This window comes from Esox lucius, chromosome 12 (genome assembly GCF_011004845.1).
Source record: "Esox lucius isolate fEsoLuc1 chromosome 12, fEsoLuc1.pri, whole genome shotgun sequence".
Taxonomy (NCBI): Eukaryota; Metazoa; Chordata; class Actinopteri; order Esociformes; family Esocidae; genus Esox; species Esox lucius.
In genome coordinates, this window is record NC_047580.1 from 35,661,654 (window position 1) to 35,680,552 (window position 18,899).

Below are 18,899 nucleotides of genomic sequence, written 5' to 3' on the forward strand. Positions count from 1 at the left end.
GCGGTGTCGCATGCACCGATACATAACGTCCCAGAGGTTCTCAATTGGATTCAGGTCTGAGGAACGTGAGGGCCAGTCCATGACATCAATGCCCTCGTCATCCAGGAACTGTCTACACACTCTGGCCACATGAGGCCGGGCATTGTCCTGCACCAGGAGGAACCCAGGGCCCACTGCAATAGTGTAAGGTCTGACGATGGCTTCAAGGACTTCATCCCGGTACCAAACAGCAGTCAGGGTACTGTTGGCTAGGACGTGGAGGTCTGTGCGACTCTCCAAGAACATGCCTCCCCAGACCATCACTGACCCACCGCCAAACCGGTCATGCTGGATGATGTTGCATAACGTTCACCACTGTGTCCCCAGACTCTTTCATGTCTGTCACATATGCTCAGTGTGAACCTGCTCTCATCTGTGAAGAGAACAGGGCAACAGTGGCAGACCTGCCTATTCTGGTGTTCTCTGCCAATCAAGCTGCACGGTGCTGGGCTGTGAGCACAGGTCCCATTAGAGGAAGTCTGGGCCTTCATGCCATCCTCATGGAGTCTGTTTCTGAAACAGTGCTCCTCCTGTTCCTGCTCGCACAAAGGAGCAGATACTGGTCTTGCTGCTGGGTTGCTGCCCTTCTACGGCCCAGTCCAGCTCTCCTCATGTAAAGGCCGTCTCCTGGTATCACCTCCATGCTCTCGAGACTGCACTGTGAGACACAGCAAATCTTGTGATGGCACGTATGGATGTGCCATCCTGGAGGAGCTGGATTACCTGTGCAACCTGAATGGGCTGAAGGTACCACCTCATGCTACCAGTAATTACAAGGACACTAGCAATATTAGAGAAGAATCAGTCAGGAAGGATAAGGAGATAGCAATTGTCTGTGGCCACCACCTGCAAAACCATTCCCTTTTTGGGGGTTGTCTTGCTGTTGCCTCTCCAGTGCTCCTGTTGTCACTTTAATTTGCACCAAAACAGGGGACATTGATTCACAATTGCTTTTTGGAGCAGTGTATTGTGTTTATGAAACAATCATCAGAATATTGTTTATAAATAAATGTGCATGATTTTCTCTGACAAAACAAAACCTCAGTTGAATGTAGTATGCCAGATTTCACTGGTAAGATACACATGGATCCTTAAAAGTCAGAGGGGAGAGGATGTGGTCAACTTATACTGGAAAAAGGAATCCCAGATGAATCAAACATCTACTGAACACATCCCTGGGTCAGAACCCATGATCTATGTTTAGCAGAATGAACATTACCCTGGGTTATGTTCTGTCACCACTATGTTTAGCAGAATGAACACTACCCTGGATTATATTCTGTGTCCCCACTGTGTTTAGCAGAATGAACATTACCCTGGGTTATGTTCTGTCCTCACTGTGTTTAGCAGAATTAACACTACCTTGGGTTATATTCTGTCACCACTATGTTTAGCAGAATGAACACTACCCTGGGTTATGTTCTGTCCCCACTGTGTTTAGCAGAATGAACATTACCCTGGGTTATGTTCTGTATATTTACACCGTTGCACCTGACAAAGAAAATAAAACAAGTCAAAAACATCCTGTTTGCTACCATTTCATTTCAATTGAACGTTACCCTTGCTAGGAGGACCACGCTGCACTTTCAAAAAGTTGGTCTGTTCATCCTGTCAACACGTTGGTCTGTTCATCCTGTCTATATCTGTAGGTCTATATCTGTTCGATATTAGTAATGATCCACGCTAACTGGCTGTCGCAAGTCTGCCAACAGTGTTTCCTGATTCTAGCATAACCTCTGGTGATCTCACTGACCACTCATCCCCACTGTACATTGTGAGTCACAACTGACACAATTTTTTGTTTTGTGTCCTCATAGTTGGAAACACACAACACTGCAGATACACGAAGATCTTCTGGTAGAGGATGTGGTTTAGGTACGAGGCCAAGAGGAAGAGAGAGAGCGGGGGCAGGGAGGGTTTTGCTGTCTCTGTCTTTGCCACTGAGAAGAGCGACAGGTGCCGGGGCTTAATGGAGGAGAGAATCAAAGCTACGGTTTGTTAATAAAACTTGTTTTTGAGAGTGTACTGGACGACGTTCATAGTGTCTGAGATGATGCTTTTATGAGAGAAAACCAGGGAGGATGGAGAGAGATGAAGGATATGCATGGACTTCCTGGTAGGTTGTCTCTTTCTCCCTTCCTGTTGTAATGTCATTCTCTTTGTTTTTAAAACTTTGCAATTATTTAATTTTTTAGAAGGCCTGGGTGGATTAGAGTGCCTGGTCAGTTGGCTTTGGTCAAAACAGGGCATGTCAAAGGACTACAAAAAGTTCTGTACTTCCTATTGTACTTGATTTTACAGATGTTATGGAAATGGTCTGGATGTATTTATTTTTTACATTATTTGCCTGTTACTAGTTTTGGGACCAGGCCTAGAGGATAGGTGAGTGCTGGTTGTACTGGAACAGAGCCCTTGGAGAGATGTTAGTAGTATTGGGACAGAGCCCTGAGTAGAGGATGGAGAGATGTTAGTAGTATTGGGACGGAGCCCTGAGTAGAGGATGGAGAGATGTTAGTAGTATTGGGACAGAGCCCTGAGTAGAGGATGGAGAGATGTTAGTAGTATTGGGACGGAGCCCTGAGTAGAGGATGGAGAGATGTTAGTAGTATTGGGACGGAGCCCTGAGTAGAGGATGGAGAGATGTTAGTAGTATTGGGACGGAGCCCTTAGTAGAGGATGGAGAGATGTTAGTAGTATTGGGACGGAGCCCTTAGTAGAGGATGGAGAGATGTTAGTAGTATTGGGACGGAGCCCTGAGTAGAGGATGGAGAGATGTTAGTAGTATTGGGACGGAGCCCTGAGTAGAGGATGGAGAGATGTTAGTTGCTCTGAGGAGCATATTAAAGCTCCGGTATCTCTGCTGAATCTCTGCTCTAACGGCCATGTTTTCCAGGTCTGATGTTCAGAGGGATGCCCTCTCCACCAGTCCCTCAGACCATACAGGGGTACGTCTGTCTGTCATCTATCAGTGTCTGCTGCTTATCTTTCACATATTACAACGGTTTTAAGTTAATGTCTTGTGTGTGTGTGTCTGTGTGTGTGTAGAAGAAGAGAAAGCAGGACCCTGAATCTAAGGTAGTGGTCAGGATCCTTGAGGACCAGGTGAGCGATGCTTAATTGGCCACACCGTTATAATTCACATTTCTGCACTTTTTCGTTTTAGCTGTCTGTCTTTCTTGTCCAATCTCTTTCCTTTCTCACTCTGTGTGTTTTAGCGGAAACAACACCACCTCTGTAACCACAGAACTGAGACAAAGCTCAGCAGAGGACGATTCATCTGTAGACACAGAGACAGGATATTTACTGAGAATATTTTACATGACAGATTTCTCTGATAATCTCTCTGCTGGTCTCTGCAGTTTCGCAACTGTGACCTTTCAACCTGTCTCTTATGTGGTCATGCATTTGGCAAAGACCAAAATGTATGACCATGATCACTGAGTCTGTACATAGTCAAGACCATGATCACTGAGTCTGTACATAGTCAAGACCATGATCACTGAGTCTGTACATAGTCAAGACCATAATCACTGAGTCTGTTCATGGCGGTTTTCTTAATTCAGTCCCGGTCTGCCACTCTATACGCTCTCTGTTCAGAGAAAGGCAGCATTCCAACTTGCTATTTTGGTTCTCTTTGTATTCTTATTATTTAATTTTGTCTCACTGTGGGGTCTGTTTGTCAACAGAGCCCCAAAACTAATTATGACACATGCATTTGATGTCTGGTTTTGAAACAGGTAGAAGATGCTAATTCTATGTTTAACTGTTACTGAGGCTTATTTCTTCTAAGACAACAAGAGGGATTTGTTCATTAGAATTTGTGGGGCCACAGCTTACCTAACAGCATCTTAACAGTAATCACAAGGTTACTAGTTCAAATCCCTGAGCTAGCAAGCTGCTGTCCCTGAGCATGACAGCGAAACCCTAATTGCTCCTGTAAGTTGCTCTGGAAGAGAGCACCTAAAATGCATGCGGGAAATGTAACAAGTAACATCCTGCTTATTTTATTATTTGAAAGTGGCACATGAATTGCATCATTCAAATCCAGAGTGAGTCTCAGAGTTGATGTCTACTGACAACCTGGAAGTCATCCTGTCAGTGTCTCATGACCATGAATGGCCATCTGAGCGAGGCGGGAGGTGCCAGGCAAGGCAGGAGGTACCATGCGAGGCAGGAGGTGCTATGTGCTGGTTTTGGACTCATGGCTGTACTTCAGCTACTTTATTTTAATAGTAATGTTCATGGGGGGCTAAGTTGTGTGCCCTACTGTTTTTGCCCATTGTGGTGAAGTTATTTGGTATTAATAGATGAGGTAACTAGATATAGTGCGGTGACCGCCATTTTAGATTTTACTCCACTACTCTGTTTCAGTTCCTCTTCTAGAGACACAGGAAACAGGAAGTAGATATGCTGAGCCAGCAACACAATACCTCTGTCTCTCTTCTTCTCTCTCGCTCTCTGTAATATTATTGATATTGATTGGCTGACTTAAATCTGTTAATGTTTTTTTCTTGTAGAATGAGGATGAAGATGAGGATGACGATATCACGTCCGACCTGATGAAGGACTCTGAGGTGTGTGTGTGTGTGTGTATTTCTGTGCGTGTGCGTATATGCATGTGTGTGTCTCTTCAAATTGATGTGATCCTTCCATGTCTCTTCAGGAGCCCAGCACTAAAAGGGTTAAGCCAGTCGTAAAGGGTGGAGGAGGTACAGGCATGATGCATCCAATCAAAACGCCTGCTCTGAAACGCCTGGGACAGAGCATCACGGTAACACACTGTCTCACACACACACTCACACACATCATCATTTACTCATCAGCAGTTCTATTTCAGTCATAAATCATCATTTACTCATCAGCAGTTCTATTTCAGTCATAAATCATCATTTACTCATCAGCAGTTCTATTTCAGTCATAAATCATCATTTACTCATCAGCGGTTCTATTTCAGTCATAAATCATCATTTACTCATCAGCAGTTCTATTTCAGTCATAAATCATCATTTACTCATCAGCAGTTCTATTTCAGTCATAAATCATCATTTACTCATCAGCGGTTCTATTTCAGTCATAAATCATAATTTACTCATCAGCGGTTCCATTTCAGTCTTAAATCATCATTAAGACATCAAGGGTTCAATTTCAGTCATAAACATTCATAATGGCAACAACTCCATACCTTTGAGTCAGCATGATCATACCTGGTACAGCATGACCATACCTGGTGCAGCGGTCCATGTGGTCATACCAGGGGATCCCTGTGGTTTGTCAGGCACTCGTTCACACTCGTTAGTCAGGGAATGTGATCTCCAGTACATTTGTACTAATAAAAAAATATCCTGGTTGAGTGAGCAGCATGATGAGATCCAGAATGGCTTGGCGATACGAGATGCAGAATGGCTTGGCGATTAGTTCCTCACAGAATTTATTCATAGAATCTCCTGAACCTATAGTGGGGTTATTGCAGAAGGACCGGGTGAGAAATTGGGCAACACGAAATTGGTTAAAATTGTGGTTAACAATAAAGTAGTAAATAAAACATGTGGTTCTTGATACTTCTTGGTTGGTGACTTGTGGAAATGTCTCCTGTGTTACTGTCTAGTTGCACTTAGATAGGCACATTAGGTCCCAACTAAATTTCCTTCATTTCAACAGGCACTCTTATTTATAGTGAGATACAGTGGTGAGAGCATGTCTTATCCTCCTGCAGATGCCCCAGTATCTAACCCACAACCTGGTGATTCCTTGCTGAACCAAATGAGCTATAGGATACTAGCTACTCTGTACAGAGTGACTCATTGCATTTTTGAATGTCCAGTAAATATATAATGTCCGGAAACCAGAGCTCCGGACAATCTAAATTAAACCCCAACAAACACGCACAAATAAATGTCCCCCAAGCATGGCCTTTTGGGAGCTAAGGTTTTCAATGTTCTTCCTTTTATCACTTAGGTTTGGCGCTTTTCCACTGCATGGTATCGCCTCGACTCGGCTCGCCTTTTTTGCTTTACACTGGCCAAAAGTCGGGATAATACCTGGTACCAGATACTTTTTTTATTACCTGCTTCGTTGAGGTTCCAAGCGAGCTGAAGTGATACCAAAAGTGACATGGAAACACACAATACTTCTGATTGGACAAGAGTGACTCCAAGCGTACATCAAAGCAAAACAAGCAGTTCTGCTTTTTGGCGGTCCATTGTCAGATACGAGAACAGCGCGTCAGTCCCAGGATTCCTTGCATTGATAATGGTTAATTTCAGTGCCACTGCATAGGACTCATAATTTGAGCCATTGTATTTCCCCAAACTCCTCTTGGCTTGGACCTATGTACTGGCGTTGAAATCCCCTGTGAGAGACCCACAAATACGCGTTGTTTTTGTAGCCTACCAAAGGACCTCGTATTTTTCCTCCAGGGTTTTTCTATTGGCTATCTGGCATACATTGCACTGGTCAAAGTAGTAATGTCAAGCCAAACAGAAGCAGCCTACCAATCTTTCTAACAATTTTTGCAATGTATTAAGACCAAAGTTACTGCTCACGCGTGCTTCCTCACTACTACCAGTATAAATGCTGCATTGTGTACAGTAGGCCACTCTTGAGTCAGTCTGCGTGGTATTATAGCCGACCACGTTATCCAGATTTAGTTTACTTTTGATTTGCCACTTTACGTTCAAAGCTTGTCAATTTCGAAGAAAATTGGAGTTCATTCAATAGATTTTCCTGTTCAATGCAGGGTTTTTACATTGACCAGCAAATGCTGGCTTTTCGCCGGTATCAGATGTACGACATCCCCATTAATGTTCCCGTGTGTGTGGTGTTGGAGGAGGCGCTACGGCAGTTTTCCAGTGTACAGGGTACTATCTGCAGTGGAAAACCAACCGAGGCGAGCCGAGGAAAGCCGAGTCGAGATGGTACCATGCATTGGAAAAGCACCATTTGTAGACAGTCATTCAACATTGATTGTCATTGACAGAGCTGTTCTTACTACTGCTGGCTGGTGTAGTTTTCCATCTAGTTCTTTTAAGATTAAGGCACTAAACTGTATCTGGATTTTGTTGACAGTTTTTCACACATTTCCTGAATGTGTACTATATTTACTTTAAACTAAACACATCTCGAAACTGACCAAGACTTCAACAAATTTACTGAAAACCTAATGTCTGGTATTTAAATTAAACTTGTCCTCAAAAGTCACTCAAAAGCATCGACTTCAATTACTACTGAATAACCACTGCACATTAAGATGAATTTAAAACATTATTATTAAAATAAATTTCGAGCTGCACTAGGAAGGATTTTTTTGCAATTACTCACCAGTCAGAAAGTGGGTCTTGCACCAATGCCAAATGGAGAATGAAGTTCGACATTATTCTTAGCCTTGCTAAAGTTAGCTTAGGGTTCCTGGTAGCTAGCTACAGAGAGCTAGTCTAAGTCTTCTTTTGCTTCTTTGCAGTTGTCGTAGTGTGTGCTGTAGTAGACAAGGGAGGAATTTGGCAGTTTGTCGTCCTGGTCTCTAGCTGCCATTATCGTTTCTTTGCTCCCTATGGCGAACATCTGGTCATGCTGTTGTTTGCTCCTTGGGGTTTTCAGACTGGGTGTTTTGTAAAAGCACTTTGTGACAACTGCTGATGTAAATAAGGCTTTATAAATACACCTGATTGATACTGATGCTATATATGTCCTCCAGGTAAAATGCATGTTTACAAAATAAGCCAAGGAGGAAGGGCCCCCTCGCAGAAGGCGATTAGCTGCAAAGCCCGCCTCACAGAATGCGATTGGCTGCAAAGCCGGCGATTGGCTGAAATCTCTGGAATAGAATTGGCTAGAAAGTAGCGGCACTCTCGAAAGATTATATATTGACATTTCACTGGCACTGAACTCTCAGTGTTTCTAAACTATTTTCTAACACTTAGGGGGCCTCATTAGCTTACCCAAATATAGGGGACACATTTTTTGTTTTTTACCAAGAACATCCTATGTAGTGCAGCTTTAATGAGTGTGTGTGTATTTAATCTGTGTTTAATCTGTGTGTGTATATGTAATGTTTATATCTCTCTCACCCCTCAGCGTTCCATTAGTTTCCGGACAGAGGCACGACCTTTACCCCCAGCTCCTATTCGCTCACGGCAGAAAGCTTCGTCATTCCCACGGCGACGGAGCAGCCAATGCTGGAGCGACACGGTGGAGAGCCATGACCTTACAGCCAAGGAGATCAAACGACAAGAGGTTAGAGGTCAGGGGTTAAAGGTCAGGGGTTGTAAGCTGGTTTAGTTAACCGTGACTTTGAATGTGGTTGTATTTGTGAGGTTTTATCAGGTCAGGGGCCTCTTCTGCTAGTGGGAGATTGCAGCTAAACATCAGGGCTTGCAGGCTTTGGTTCCAGCCCCGGTTTAACAGATGAAGCTGTGGTGTGTTTAGTGGCTAGTAAAGCCTGTACTCTAGGGTCCCTGGGCAGGGCAATTCTTTCATTTCCTGTTTAAGGCCTCTGTCAAGTGTGATGAAAGAGGAAGTGAACTGGCACAACTTCTTGTTTCAGAGATTGTACCTGATAAGCTGTAATGCCTCAGTCAGCCTGTTTGAGTGAGTGTGTGAGTGTGTGAGTGTGTGAGTGTGTGAGTGAGTGTGTGTGTGTGTGTGTGTGTGTTAGTGTGTGTGTGTGTGTGTGTGTGAGTGAGTGTGTGTGTGTGTGTGTGTGTGTTTGTGTGTGTGTGTGTGTGTGTTAGTGTGTGTTTTTGTGTGTATGTGCGTATGTGTGTGTGTGTGTGTGTGTGTGTGTGTGTGTGTGAGTGAGTGTGTGTGTTTTGTTGCAGTAGGGAAGATGTGTGAACTGTAGTTATTGTCTTTTATTTAGGAACGGAAAGGTGTCTTCTGTCCTCCAGGGGGCAGTGCTCATTGAAGGAGCTCAACCTCACTCATCTTTCTCTTTCCCTCTCCCTCCCACTTCCTCCTCCCACTCCCTCTCTCCCTCCCACTTCCTCCTCCCCCTCCCTCTCTCCCTCCCACTTCCCCCCCCACTTCCTCCTCACCCTCCCTCTCTCCCTCCCACTTCCCCCCCCCCTCTCCCTCCCACTTCCTCCTCACCCTCCCTCTCTCCCTCCCACTTCCTCCTCTCTCTCTCTTGCTTCTCTCCCTCCCACGTCCTCCTCCCCTCTCTCTTGCTTTCTCCCTCCCACTTCCTCCTTCCCTCCCTCTCTCCCTCCCATTTCCTCCTCCTCTCTCTCCCACTTCCTCCTCCTCTCTCCCACTTCCTCCTCCTCCTCTCCCTCCCACGTCCTCCTCCTTTCTCTGCCTCTTGACCAGGTCATCTATGAGTTGACCCAGGGAGAGTCACAGCTGATTGAAGACCTCAGCCTAGTTAAGAAGGTATGTGTTTGGTTCTCCCAGGTGGCGCAGCCATCTAAGATGTTCTTTCATAGCACTAAGTTGCCTCCCACAGTGTAGGTTTGTGTCTGTCAGAAGGTCATATGTGTGTCTGTGCTGTTTCAGTCGTTGATATGTTTGTCTGAGCAGTTTCAATAGTTAATGTGTGTCTGTGCTATTTCAGTAGCTGATTTGTGTGTCTGTGCTGTTTCAGTAGTTGATATGTTTGTCCGAGTGGTTTCAGTAGCTGATTTGTGTGTTTGTGCTATTTCAGTAGCTGATTTGTGTGTCTGTGCTATTTCAGTGGCTGATTTGTGTGTCTGTGCTATTTCAGTAGCTGATTTGTGTGTCTGCGCTATTTCAGTAGTTGATTTGTGTGTCTGAGCGGTTTCAGTAGTTGATGTGTGTGTCTGTGCTATTTCAGTAGTTGATTTGTGTGTCTGAGCGGTTTCAGTAGTTGATTTGTGTGTCTGAGCGGTTTCAGTAGCTGATTTGTGTGTCTGTGCTATTTCAGTAGCTGATTTGTGTGTCTGTGCTATTTCAGTAGCTGATTTGTGTGTCTGTGCTATTTCAGTAGCTGATATGTTTGTCTGTGCTATTTCAGTAGCTGATATGTTTGTCTTAGCGGTTTCAGTAGCTGATTTGTGTGTCTGTGCTATTTCAGTAGCTGATATGTTTGTCTGAGCGGTTTCAGTAGCTGATTTGTGTTTCTGTGCTATTTCAGGAGCTGATTTGTGTGTCTGTGCTGTTTCAGTAGTTGATTTGTGTGTCTGTGCTGTTTCAGGTGTACTATGAGCCGATGTTAAAGCTGGATATCATGACAGAGAGTGAACTTGGTCATATTTTTGGTACTCTGGACTCTCTCATACCCCTCCACCAAGGTAACACACACCTAAACTCAAAACATAGCTTTTTCTCACACAAACCTAGTGAAAACCTATTCTGGTGAGCTTTCTCACCAGACAACAAATCACGAGTTTGGGTTGACCAGGCCAAAATATTGGGCGTATGTGCACCCATGCAAAATCAAGCGCTAGCAGTGACGTCACTTTCCTCTGCGTGTTTAATTTTACGATTACCTCTCTCTGTGTGTGGATTTTCATATTACGTCTTTACTCTAGTCATTCAAAGAATGCAAAAGTAGCCGCCTGGCCTGAGAGACTGTTGATGAGTCTGTGTTTTCTCTGTCCTGGTTGTAGACCTGTTGTCTCGGCTGGAACGTCTGAGGGGATCGGAGAAGACAGTCGGGGCTGTGGGTCAGACACTGTTGAACTGGGTGAGACAGAAACACAACACTACGATGGGCATCCAAAGACAGATACACTTTGACTCAGTTTACGAAGGCAGACCAGAATGCTTTTCCAATCATTTTTCTTTTGGCCAATCACATCAGATAATTCCACTCCATTTTTTGAGTTAATCTTATTGGTTGAAAGACAAATGAGTTAAAAACATGCAGCAGTGTATCATTTTCTCTCCCTTTCCCTCTCTCTCTTGTTCTTCTCTCTCTTTCTAACCCTGTCTCCCCCCTGTCTCCCCTCTGTCTTTCACTCTCTGTCTTTCTCTCTTTCCCTCTCTGTCTCTCTCTCTCTCTGGCTATAGTTCCCTTCTTTGGAGCCGTATGTGCAGTACTGCTGTAACCAGGTGGAGGCTAAGGTGAGTCTGGTTCCTCGTAAGGTTTCTATCCTCCCAGGGAGTGTTTCTTTCTGACACTGTTGCCTTCTTTAAGGCTAGATTTGCTTTTCTTTGATTGAGCAATCAGTATATTTACAGATTGGCTGATTGATTGACTGATTGAACTGGTAATGTGTTCATTGATAGTTAATACATTTGATTAATATATCCTGTTTATCCAGAATAAGCAGCATTAAGTACTGAATTTAATATTCAATTATTGAATTTAATATTCAGTTTATTGATTGTATCAATGAAGGCACTTTTGGACCAGAAGAAGCAGCAGAAGCGAGTGGAACACTTCCTGCGTCTTTGTCAGGAGTCGTCTTTCAGCAGGAAGTTGGACCTCTGGAACTTTCTTGACCTCCCTCGCAGCCGATTGGTCAAATACCCACTGTTGGTTCGGGAGATACTAAAGAGCACCCCTCCGGAACACCCCGACGAAGACACACTGCCTGACGCCGTGAGTAGACACAAACCTTAACATTATAAACATCAAGTTAATTCCTGTTGTTTCCTCGGTCAGAGCAATCCGTCATTCATATGTAGTTTTACATCATACACCCCCGCTCAGCTGGACTTGATCCAGTCCGTTGTGTCCGAGGTGGACAGGAAGACCGGGGAGGCGGAGTGTGAGTTCTATAAGCGGGGTTTAACCTACCTGGAGGATGGACAACGCCTCCCTGAGATCAAGCATTCTCGATTCCTCTACATCCATGGGGAGCTGAAGAACAATAAGGGCCAGGTACGGTCTATAGATTTGTACATACATATACTCATATACCAGTCTACACCCCCTCTGAACATATACCCATACACCTCTCTATATGCAGCTCTGGAAAAAATTAAGAGACCACTGCACCTATTTCTTTCCTTTCCAAAAATGGAGAAAAGGAAGGTTTTGAGTAAGGAACAGAAGGGTTATTATTAAGAGACCACTGCAAATTGAACGCTTGTGTTCCTCACTCAAAACTTTCCTTTTCAACTTTTTTGGAAATGAAAGAAAAAGGTGCAGTGGTCTCATAATTTTGTCGGAGCTGTAGTGTTTATACACAATCTACACCCCCTTTGAACAAAAAATTATTTGTTCTTCACACACCACAATATTTGCCTAAGCAGAAACTGTTGGAATATGTCATTTGAACACTTAGATTTGGCACTTAGTCTTCTTTAGGAAACTTCTTTGTTTGGGGAGCATTGGCAGGCAGCAATCTAAGAAATGCCTCAAAGCTTTTCCCATTTTTTCAGCAAGGTTTCCTCAAGGACTTTTTGGTACATTGTAAGTGTCCCCCCAGTCCCTAATGATGAGTATCCCCATAACATGATGCTGCCACCACCACGCTTCGGAGTAGGGATGGTGTTCATTGGGTGATGGGCCATGTTGGGTTTGCGACAACGCTTAGCTAATATCCAACCCTTATCAGTCACCCCGTATTATTGTCCGTTTCTGGCAGTTGGAGAACTAAATGTTCAAAATGTAAATGTACTGGAAAACAACGGTACATTTTGCTCATAAATCCACCCTTTCAGCTAGCCCACCACCATTTTATATGGAGATGTTTGTAAAATAAAATGTTGTTGATTTTTTTTACGTTGTGTATGGAATTTGTTTTAGACAAGTTCCAAATCATGAAATTCGACTTGCGCAACAGACCAGACATCATGTCAAATCAAAGTGATCAGATGTAATGACTTTTTTTCTTCACCAGAAGGCATGAAATGTAACTAAAACATTATAGTAAACTGACATTTCAGAAATGCTAATTAATGATATGCTAGCTAACATTTTGTATGTCACTAATAATCAATAAACATTGACAGCTTGATCAAATGATTGCTCGATACAAGAAAATATATTTCAAAACTGCTGTTTGCTCTGCCGATAATAGGGGGTTCTACGCTAGCATTAAGAGTAGTTTTTTTTCTTTCTTCATTCAAACAGGAATTGACTTTCTTGAATAATGGCTAAGTTCTTGCCACCCAATCATACAGTGGAGGGCTCAATCATTCAGTTTTATATTATCTACATCTACACCCAGGCCTGGCTGCAGGATGAAATGACTGAGGGGGCATTTTTTATAAATGAGGGGGCATATCTAATTCATACACTATTTGCAATGTTTATCGCAAAATAATACTTGGGGGCATAGATTCTATCTGGGGGGGCAATGCCTCAATTTGACCTGCGTGAAGTTGCCCCCCCCCCCAACTCAAAACGTCATCAAACCATGCTCAATCGTTTGTGCTCCGTTTGTGCTGTAAAAAGTTTCGTTTGTGCTGCTTCGGTTTTTTAGATATTAACATAATATTTTTAGGTCAATCTGAGGTCACTCAGCCCCCCCACATGCTCCAAATTCACCCAAAATAGTCTTGTTTGTTTGTGCTTCATTTGTGCTGTAAAATTGTCATTTGTGCTGCATTGGGTTTTAAAATATTAGACATTGAATTATAGACGATGACGTCACCAGCCCCCCCACATGCTCCAAATTCACCCAAAATAGATGCAATCGTGTGTGCTCCATTTGTGCTGGTTTGTGCTGTAAAAAGTTTCGTTTGTGCTGTTTCGGTGTTTTAGATACTAAAATAATATTTTTTGGTCATTCTGAGGTCACTCAGCCCCCCCACATGCTCCAAATTCACCCAAAACAGTCTCGTTCGTTTGTGCTGGTTTGTGCCATTAAAATTTTCGTTTGTGCTGCGTTGGGTTTTAAAATATCAGAAATTAAATCTAATTAATGTTAATATTTATTAGGCCTATAGGCTACAAATAAGGCTGACTGAATAAAATAGATAAATCAATGGTCACAAGATCAAAAATAGTTATAGACAGCTCTGCAAGGCGAAGCTCTTGATTTACCAATCAATCTACGTTCCTACTCTCACCTATGGTCATGAGCTTTGGGTCATGACCAAAAGGACAAGATCCCGGATACAGGTGGCCGAAATGAGCTTTCTCCGCAGGGTGGCCGGGCGATCCCTTAGAGATAGGGTGAGAAGCTCGGTCACCCGGGAGGAGCTCAGAGTAGAGCCGCTGCTCCTCCACATCGAGAGGGGTCAGCTGAGGTGGCTTGGGCATCTTTTTCGGATGCCTCTGGAACGCCTTCCTGGGAAGGGGTTCCGGTCCCGTCCCACCGGGAGGAGACCCCGGGGAAGACCTAGGACACGCTGGAGGGACTATGTCTCCCGGCTGGCCTGGGAACGCCTCGGTGTCCCCCCGGAAGAGCTAGAGGAAGTGTCTGGGGAGAGGGAAGTCTGGGCATCCCTGCTTAGACTGCTGCCCCCGCGACCCGGCCCCGGATAAGCGGAAGAAGATGAGAGATGAGAGAGCTCTGTATTTTTCTGTGAAGTTAGTCAGTAGCCTATAGCCTATGAGCATTTTATTTTAATATAAACAACAATTCAAAGATTTTGGTTAAGTAATGTAGCCTTTATTAAACTTTTTTTTTTAGCAAGGACGTAATAAGTTTATTAAAGGTTGATCAACATTGTTCAAAATTAAGAACCTTTCTTAACTGAGCACCAATAATAATTGAGCATACAATCAACATTTTACTATGATTTCTAATGAATCATGTGAAATTGAAAACTGGAGTAGGTCTAATGATACAGAAAATTCTGCTTTTACTTCACAGGAATAAATTACATTGTAATTATACATAATATATAACCGAAAATAGCTACAAAATAGCAAATAGCTTGTAATAATATTTCACAATATATTACATTACACACGTGTATAAACACAGCAAACCAATTATGGTGCCTGTATTTGTGACAATTTTTATATTATTAACAAAACACAGCATACAGTAAGTAAAAAGTTTATGTTGCATCCACATATCCTGTGATCCGCATCAGTGTTCGTTAAAAGTTGAAAACGCACAGGATAACAGTAACCCATAAGTGAATATTGTGATTTGGTTTGCCGATTCTTTAGGTCTTACCTTGTTACTTCAGCTAGCCTACTGTTAAAAAAAAGTGGGCTGGTGCACGTCTATAATTCTCGCAGCACAAACCAGCACAAACGGAGCACAAACGAACAAGACTTTTTTGGGTGAATTTGGAGCATGTGGGGGGGCTGGTGACCTCAGATTGACCTAAAAATATTATTTTTATATCTAAAAAACGAAGCAGCACAAACAAAACTTTTTACAGCACAAACGGAGCACAAACGATTGAGCATAGTTTGACGACGTTTTGCGTTGGGGGGGGGCAACTTCACGCAGGTCTCCATTTGCCCCCATGGCGCTGGGCCTGTCTACACCTTCATTTCCCCAAAACTGAAAGCAATGCTGTTATTGAAGCCCTGTGGCTTGGTATTACTTTATAGAGAGGCAGGAACAGAGGAAGAAACCTAGAAAAGAGCCAGACTCTGGGGAGTGGCCAGTCCTGTTCTGGCTTTCCTTGGTGGAGATTATGAGAGTACATGGCCAATCTGCCTAAATCATACATCAGGATGTTCAAAATGTAAAGAGGAGCAAAAAGACCCCTCAGAAGGAAATATATTCTCAATATCAAGTGTCAGTGTACCTCTGTGATATGTGTTGTGTATGAAATCTTCCACATTATGATTGATTCAATTGTCATTTTTCCAGAAGCTCCATGTGTTCCTGTTTGAGTTATGTCTGGTTCTGACCCGGTCGCTGGAGGACAGAGAAGGGGGAGTGGCCTTCCAGGTGTATCGCCAGCCCCTCCCCACAGCCACCCTCTACTTGGAGGAGCTGCCCGACGGGGAGGGCGGAGGGGGCGGGGCCTTCAGGGGGGCCTTCACCAGTGGGAACGATAAAGGTGTGGAGAGACTCATTCAATCTGTTTTACACTGAATGTGAGGCTGGGAAAGGGAAGTTCACTGAATGTGACCTACAGTCAGAGTTGGGAAATGGAAGAGTTCAGATGTTGTGTCATCAGGTTAGCACTAGCCACCGCAACGACAGTTCAATGGGCCTGTGAATGTTCAGGTCAGGTCTTTAACACTGGTTCAACACGGTGCTAGTGCTCTGACCTAGTGCACAACCAAAACAAATCATTAGGTCAGGACTTTCATGGTCACCAAGGGCTCAAGCCTGACTGGAAGCCTCTCCTTCCATCTGACCGAACCATGGCAGGGCACTGGAAGGTTACAGCTTAAGATGTCAAGAAATCATCTTTGCACCTTCATCATTCAATGGCTCTGACACTCTCTCCCTCTGTCTCTCTTTCCTCCTGTCTCATTTTATGTGTCTCACTTTCTTTCTCTTACCGTTTCTTTATCTCTGTGTGTGTGTGTGTGTGTGTGTGTGTGTGTGTCAGTGCGGAACTGTTTCAGAGTGAGCAGTAGGGGGCGCACTAAGGCCCAGTCCCACAGTCTCCAGGCTAACGACTCCTTCAACAAGCAGCAGTGGATCACATCGCTGCGACAGGCCATGGTCCAGTCACGAGACCGGGGGACCCAGGCTGGCCAGTCCACCCCAGATCCCGCCCTCTACCACATTGCGGAGCTCAGCCTCAGCTCCGACACAGAGATGGCAGACCAGAGCAGCCAATGACAGAGCAGACTAGAGCAGACTATCAGAGACTGATCAACACATTCATTATCAATGCACAATGTTCCCATTAAGGTACAGTGGCCCTAAAATAATGTGACCCCCTTGAACCTTTCCACATGGTATTATGTGTTGCGAGTAAAAATCTAAATAGATTGAATAAGGTGTTTTCTGCCATTAATCAACACAAAATAAGTGGATGATGTTAAAGTGAAAAGATTTAATCTGCTTACTGTTTTCAATTTATTACAAAAATGTAAAATAAAATAATAGATGGCATAAGTATTCACCCCCGCTGTTATAACACACTTGAATAAGCTGTGGGGGGCCCATCTGTCTTTAGAGGTCACGTGATTCGTTGAATGGACTCCACCTTTGTATAATGAATGTGTTTAACAGGTTTCAGGTTAAATACTCCTGACTCAGGGAGGTCCCACAGTTGATTAGTACAACTCATAACAAAAACTAAAGCATGAAGGCAAAGAAAAGCATGAAAATGAAAGGAAATTTGGAATAGGTTTCTTCAAAAGCAACAATCCAGTGGTTGGATTGTAAGACCTTTTCCAAGGCATTGAATATCCCCCAGAGAGAGTGAATGGAGAGAATATGGCACAACTGTCTACAGCAAGCCATCCCAAAAAGTATCCGACAAGAGGGTACTAATCAAGGAGCACACCAAAAGGCCGGTGGCAACTCTTAACGATTTTCTGGTGGCTGGGGGTCACTGTGCATACAGCAGCAACAGCTGGGTTGCTTCACAAAAGTGACATTTTGGACAAGTGGCAAAAATGTAACAAATCCCATCAAATCTCAGCTAAGGTTTTCCAGGAGAGACCAAATGGAAGAAAATTCTACGGTCTGATAGAGCTTTTTGGCCTCCACACTAAGCGTTGTGTTTGGCACAAACCTAACATATCACATCATCTTGAGAACACCAACCCTACCATGAAGTATGGTGGTGGCACCATCATTCTATGGGGTTGCTTCTCTGCAGCAGGGCCTGGAAAGCTTGTGAATATAGAGGGACACAATGGATGCAGCAAAGCACCAGAAAACCTTGTGAAGTCTGCAAGAGACCTAGGATTTGGTAGAAGATTCATCCTCTAGAAGGACAGTGACTCCAAACATATAGTAAAAGTCATACTGGTGTGGCTTAAAAAAAAAAAGGAAATATCCTAGAGTGGCCCAGTCACAACCTGGACCTTAGTCCAATGGAGAATATGTAGCATGAGTTGACATTTGCTGTTCACCAAAGGTCCCCATCCAATTTAACGGAGCTTGAGAAATTTAGCAAAGAAGAATGGGCCAAAAATGCTGTGTTCAGATTTCCAAACTGGTAAAGATTTTTCCAAATATTTACTAAAGGGGGTGAACACTTATGCAACACTTTCTGTTTTGTTTTCATAATACATTTAGATTTTTTTTTCACTCTGATATTATGGACTTTTTTCTATTGACATGTATACCAATACAAGGTATATTGACATGACAGGATTTATTCAACCAGAAGTTTATTAAACAGGAAGTATTTACAGGTGGAATTATTAAACAGGAACTATTTAGAGGTGAGTTTATTAAACAGGAAAGCGAGGTTTATTAATTAGTATATTAAGTTAGCCACCTGCTTCTATAGCCCCAAACTCATAAACCCTTTTAATTCTAAAATCTGGACCACACTATTAACATCTGGCCTAAGCCTAATCTAAACCTAAAACCAAAAAGCAATTTCTTCCTTTGGATTTGGATTTTAATTCTGTAAAATGTGGCGATAGAATATCAGTGTGTGTCTATAGAAGCTATATATTGGTCAGTACAGTTTACAGCGTGAAAGGTGTGATGTCTCGTCATGTATAGAAATTTGCCGTACTTTTAGCCCAGAAACCAGTCTATTCCCGCCTGCCAGTCCATTCCTAAGGCCTAATGATCCAGAGCACAGCCAGTCATGGGAGCAGGCTACCAGGTGTTTCTGGGGAAGATCAGGTGCCATAATCACTTACACACTTCTACAAAAACCGGCAGATTAGTATGTACTGTAATGATATATGTAATTTTATTATTATTATGACCATAAGTATTATTATTTTTATGATAATTATATTTACCTACAGTTATGTCTTTGCTTTATAGATGTTATCGTGAAATTGAAACTCACTGCGAAGCTACCTGTGACATTGATCATATTGATAATGTACAGATTAAATTCAAGGATGAATGTAACTGTGAAGTGGATTGTTTTTCTTTGAGTTTGTTTATAATAAACTGACATTAAAAGTCCTGTGTGGCCTGTTTTCCTTGACGACA

General features: G+C 43.2%; 1 protein-coding gene across 2 annotated transcripts; it reads left to right on the forward strand.

The window, feature by feature from the left end:
* Positions 1–1,877: 1,877 nt before the first annotated feature.
* arhgef3l (Rho guanine nucleotide exchange factor (GEF) 3, like) lies at positions 1,878–18,306 on the forward strand. Of its 2 annotated transcripts, none has more exons than XM_029124297.2 (14): positions 1,878–2,155; positions 2,933–2,984; positions 3,085–3,141; positions 4,557–4,613; positions 4,703–4,810; positions 8,110–8,268; positions 9,343–9,405; positions 10,187–10,283; positions 10,602–10,678; positions 11,005–11,058; positions 11,336–11,539; positions 11,651–11,821; positions 15,672–15,864; positions 16,366–18,306. In XM_029124297.2, exons 1-14 carry the CDS (start codon positions 2,121–2,123, stop codon positions 16,599–16,601), a joined length of 1,563 nt encoding a protein of 520 aa, XP_028980130.1. In that variant the 5' UTR covers positions 1,878–2,120; the 3' UTR covers positions 16,602–18,306. The 2 variants fall into 2 exon arrangements, with proteins under 2 accessions (XP_028980130.1, XP_034152008.1); XM_034296117.1 differs by having other exon boundaries at positions 1,880–2,032.
* Positions 18,307–18,899: the final 593 nt, after the last annotated feature.